The sequence below is a fragment of the Bos taurus genome, chromosome Y (assembly GCF_002263795.3).
Source record: "Bos taurus isolate L1 Dominette 01449 registration number 42190680 breed Hereford chromosome Y, ARS-UCD2.0, whole genome shotgun sequence".
Taxonomy (NCBI): Eukaryota; Metazoa; Chordata; class Mammalia; order Artiodactyla; family Bovidae; genus Bos; species Bos taurus.
Genome location: NC_082638.1, coordinates 18,398,738 through 18,403,308, shown reverse-complemented (window position 1 = coordinate 18,403,308; position 4,571 = coordinate 18,398,738). Strand labels below are relative to the sequence as shown.

The 4,571-nt window shown below is 53.0% G+C and overlaps 1 protein-coding gene across 2 annotated transcripts; it reads left to right on the top strand.

Moving 5' to 3' along the window:
- Positions 1-239: 239 nt before the first annotated feature.
- LOC132344487 (testis-specific Y-encoded protein 3-like) lies at positions 240-3,769 on the top strand. Of its 2 annotated transcripts, XM_059884100.1 has the most exons (6): positions 240-869; positions 1,467-1,544; positions 1,687-1,798; positions 1,940-2,085; positions 2,205-2,291; positions 3,550-3,769. In XM_059884100.1, exons 1-6 carry the CDS (start codon positions 342-344, stop codon positions 3,571-3,573), a joined length of 975 nt encoding a protein of 324 aa, XP_059740083.1. In that variant the 5' UTR covers positions 240-341; the 3' UTR covers positions 3,574-3,769. The 2 variants fall into 2 exon arrangements, with proteins under 2 accessions (XP_059740083.1, XP_059740084.1); XM_059884101.1 differs by lacking the exon at positions 1,467-1,544 and having other exon boundaries at positions 240-890.
- Positions 3,770-4,571: the final 802 nt, after the last annotated feature.

The following is a 4,571-nucleotide window of genomic DNA, read 5'->3' as shown; positions in this document are numbered from 1 at the left end:
CTGGGCCGACATTGGCCGCCTGTCACAGGCTGGCAGAGGGCCCAGGATTCCAAGGGGCGTGTCCCAGGAGCGAACCGCTTTAGACTCCATTTGATTGGTTCTGGGATGAGGTCAGGAGGTCAGGGTGGAGAGTTCAGCCCCTTCCCGTCGCCATAGTAGGCGGGCCTGGTGGCAGAGGGTTCTGCGCATGCGTCTCTCCCTTTCGCCGTTCCCTGGCTCTTGCCCAGTAACCGGTCGGGAGTAGGACCACGTAGACTGCGGCCGGCGGGCGGCCCGTGAGGGCCGTCTGCCGTGCTCTAGCGTCCAGCTTGTTTGCAGTTCCGGGCTTCGGCGAGAATACCATGGAGAGTGAGACGGGGCCAGAGGAAGGCGGCAGCACTCCGGGATCCTGGATCTTAGTTGTGAGCCCGGGTCTTCATGAGGGAGGGGCCCTGGGGCCTTCCAGTCCGGTGGGGGCGGCAGAGGCGATGCAGGCCGCAGGTGGTGCGCCAGGCGAGGAGGCCGCCCTCTTCTGGGTGGAGGCAGTGGAGGAAGGTGCGGCTGTGGAGGAGGGAGAGGTGGCGGGACTCGGGCAGGAGTTCCAGCTGCTGGTGTTGGACGTCATGGAGGAGGTGGAGGTGGTGGCATACGAGGAGCAGGAGCAGGTGTCCTCGGAGGAGCATGTCCACGACCATCCAAGGCCCGGAGCCCTGAGTGACCGGCCTGCACTGGAGGCGCTGGCGGCCCTGCAGCTGGAGCTGGAGCCCGTGAATAAGAAAGCCGAAAGGGCGCATGCTCGCCTGAAACATAAGACCAGTCAGCGGCGGAAGGTGCATCTAGAGCACAGAAGCGCCATCATCCAGGGCATCCGTGGCTTCTGGGTCGAAGTTGTATCCCTTGGTGTGGTGCTTGTGAGTTTTGTGTTTGTTTGTTTGTTTGTTTAAGCCGGGCTATGGCAGGAACAGTTTACAGATCTGGCAGTTCTGGTACCGTATTTACTTTTCTGGATGGTGGGTATTGGTTACCGTCCTGCATATCTGTTCCTGATCGTAGGTGTGATGTCCTTGCTGTTCTGGCTAGCCCAAATTGATAGTTGGGCTATACTTTGAGAGGTCCCTATCAGAATTGTCATTAGCACCAGGGTCTCTTCGGAGAGAAGGCTTGTCTGGAATGGGGGAGGGGTGGGGAAGTGTAAGTGGTCCTACGGGTTCTAGCTAGGAGTGCTTGTTTTCCCGAAGTAAGCTAACTTTCAAGGGGCTGAGATGAAGCTTATCCGGTTAGGAAGAGAACCTCCTCGTGGTAGGGCATTCATGGGCACAGCCTTGGACCTTGTGCGGCATTCATATAGCCCCGCGTGAACCGAAATGTGACGAGTTAACCAGTAGCAAGTTGAAGTCAAACAGGGAGGGCCATTCTACTCTTTAGGCTAGCTTTGTTCTCCCAGCACTTTTACCTCTAGCATCTAGAGGCTCCTTGACCTAAAGCAGTTTATGAACCACCCCCAAATGTCAGTTTTGATGAGCAAGCAAGATGCAGACATGCTTCACTTCATGACCAACTTGGAGGTCAGGCAGGGGACACTGATGATTGTGGAGGGGAGGTGACTGGGGAGGGGAGAGGGCATGGTCTATCCCTAACACAGGAAAGGACAGCTCTTCTGTAAAGAGGTTTCACACCCACCCCACCCCGCACACTTTGTCCTGGCAGGTGGAGGAATTCAGGCATCCCACTCGTCACTGCAAGATCACATTGTCCTTTCGGAGGAATAGGTATTTCCAGAATGAAGTGATTGTCAAGGAGTACCTGATGAAGGTCACTGGTGAGAAGCTGCTCCCTGGATCTTGGGTGGGGGCGGGGGTGGGTAGGGGTGGCGGGCGGTGGCCCGGTGGTTGGGGGCAGAAAAGTCTAGGTTGAATCGAAAAGTGATTTAGGTCTTTCTCCCAAACTGCTTTTCCTGCAGGATACCACGCATCTCGTTCCACTCCAGTTCAGTGGCACCAGGGCTTTGAATGGAAGGCATACAGGCGCAGGCACCACGACAGCAGCGTTAACTTCTTCAACTGGTTCTTTGACCACAATTTCACAGGATCTGACTGGATTGCTGAGGTGGGGTCCCACGTGGCCACTGGGCCAGAACTGGTGACTTATGTCGGAGTTGTTGGCCGTGCACGGGAGGGCTCATGGTCTGGCCAGGCCTGTGCTGACCTTGCTCATTTCCCTGGCAGATCATCATAAGGGATCTGTGGCCCAATCCTTTGCAGTACTATGTGAGGAGGAAGGCTGCACCACAAAAGGTACCAGGAGGACGAGAGGTGAGGCGCCCAGGGGCCGAGCACTGGCATAAGTGTTGTCAAAAACTTGGGTCATTTATTCCACTTGTGAAGACAGTGAGACTCCGTGGAGTACAGAGTGACACCAGGGCATGAGGGAATCAGCAAGGGACAGCAAGGGTAGAGAACTGGGGTGAAGAACAGGTTCTAAGTAGAGAAGCTTGAGGTGGATGAAGTGGCCTGGACAGGCCAAAGCCACTGCAGTTTATATCTGAGGCAGCTGCACATGGCTGAACCGTCATTCCATGGCCAACAAGTCCAGCCTCAGGCTGCTCTTAAATTGGGACCCACCTGCTCTTCCTCATGAAGTCCCATTTCCAAAAAGGCCTGTGAGTCTCCTTTGTGCAAGGCGGTTCCCCCAGTGACCCATCATTTGATTCGATTCTGATCACCACACTCGTTTTGGTTTTTAATTTGCGTTTGCATCTTTTTCCTGCCACCCTCATTCTGAGCATACTGACCACTCTGCAGGATTATGGAGAATCCTCTTTTATTTATTTTAACTGGAGGATTATGACTTTACAATACCGTGACAGGTTTTGCTGTACATGGGCCAACATGAATCACCGATAGGGATACACGTGTCCCCCCAAATGCCGAACCCGCCACCCACCGACCTCCCCTGCCTGGCTGTCTGGGTTGCCCCCAACATGACTTTGGTTGCCTTGCTGCACGCGTCAAACTCGCACTGATCATCTGTTGTGCATAAGCTAATGTAAACGTTTTGGGGCTACTCTCTCACATTGACCCACCGTCACCACCTCCCACTGAGGCCAAAGTCTGTTCTTTATATGTCTGTTACTTCTTTGCTGCCCTGCATGTTGGATGTTCAGCACCACGTACAAGGTCCTCAACTCCATATATTTGTGTGAACGGACAGTGTTTGTCTTTCTCTTTCTGACTTACTTCACGCGGTATAGTAGGCTCCACGTTCATTCCATCTCATTAGAACTGACATGGACGCGTTCCATGTTAGTGCTGTGTAAGACACCGCTGTGTATGTGTACTCCAACTTCCTTATCCCTTCATCTGCTGATGGACACGTAGGCTGCTTCCACGTCCTAGCTATTGTAAATAGTTCTACGCTGAAGACTGGGATACCTGTTTTTTACTCTGTGCTTCTAGGGCATGTAAACGTCCACAGACACACCCCCCTGGGAACTGACTTGAAAGAATCAAGCTGTCTTTAGAGTTTCCGGGGAGGGTAAGTGTACATATCTCTGTCTCTCTGTTTTGAAAGGAACCCGATCCCCCCAGCTTTTGAGACACTTAACGATGGCGTGCCCCCCTTCACCTAAAACAGAAAACCGAAGAAGCTGCTTCACGTGAAGACCAATGGCCAGCATAGTTCTCTTGGACGGGAAAGTAGTGAAGAGTGGTCTGGTGCTGAAGTGGATCGACAGTGAGACACCAGTAACCCTGAATTCACTGCAAAGGAAAAATAAAAAGCATCAGCTGCATGCGTGCGTGTATTGTTTGGGCAGGTCCTCAGGACAAACACTTCAGCTGCATGTACGAGTGTCAGTTCACCGCGTGGGAATTACCAGTCTGTGGAGATTCATAGAGGGGGCTAAGTCGTATGTTGGGGTTGTGTCAGGGGGTGACGTTCTTCCTGTGGGGTGGGGGTTGGGGAGGACGGAGAAGGAGGATGAGGGGCCTATTGACTGTGGGTCTGGCAATTTTACAAGGGAAATGTGGCTGTTCGTGGAAAGGGTCTGGTGAACAAGGGCCAGAGATTGAAACAGTGGAATGCAATTCTGTTGGAAGGTGGTGGCCCAGGTATCTTCTCTGTTGCCTATCATCAGACACTTTAATAAGGGTACAGAACAAAGGAAAAGCCTTATCATTGAACTCGCTATGAACCTCGAAGGCCACGTGTGTATGAGTGTGTATATGAGTGCACGGTCAGCTTTGCTGAGAGTCTGCTTCCCAGAGCTAGGGTTCCAGGTAACATCTTAGGGCATTGTGTATAAGGTATATGGAGGGGGGCTGTGGCCTAGGGAGAAAGTGAGGGGTGGGAAGGCAGTGAGGATACTAGTTTCTGGCAAAGGTGACCAGGGGAAAAGAGAAATTGCAAGGAATCAGATAAAGGAAAACAGATCCCGTCGTAGATGTTAGAGCTCATGTGAACTCTGTTATTTTTTCCAAGAACTCAGCTTCGGTATAGCGTGTCCAGGGGCAGAAGTGAGGGGAAAGAGGCTGTTAGGGTGAGCCTATGCAGCCATGTGGTCTGTGTCCCATGCTGCTGCTGCTGCTGCTGCT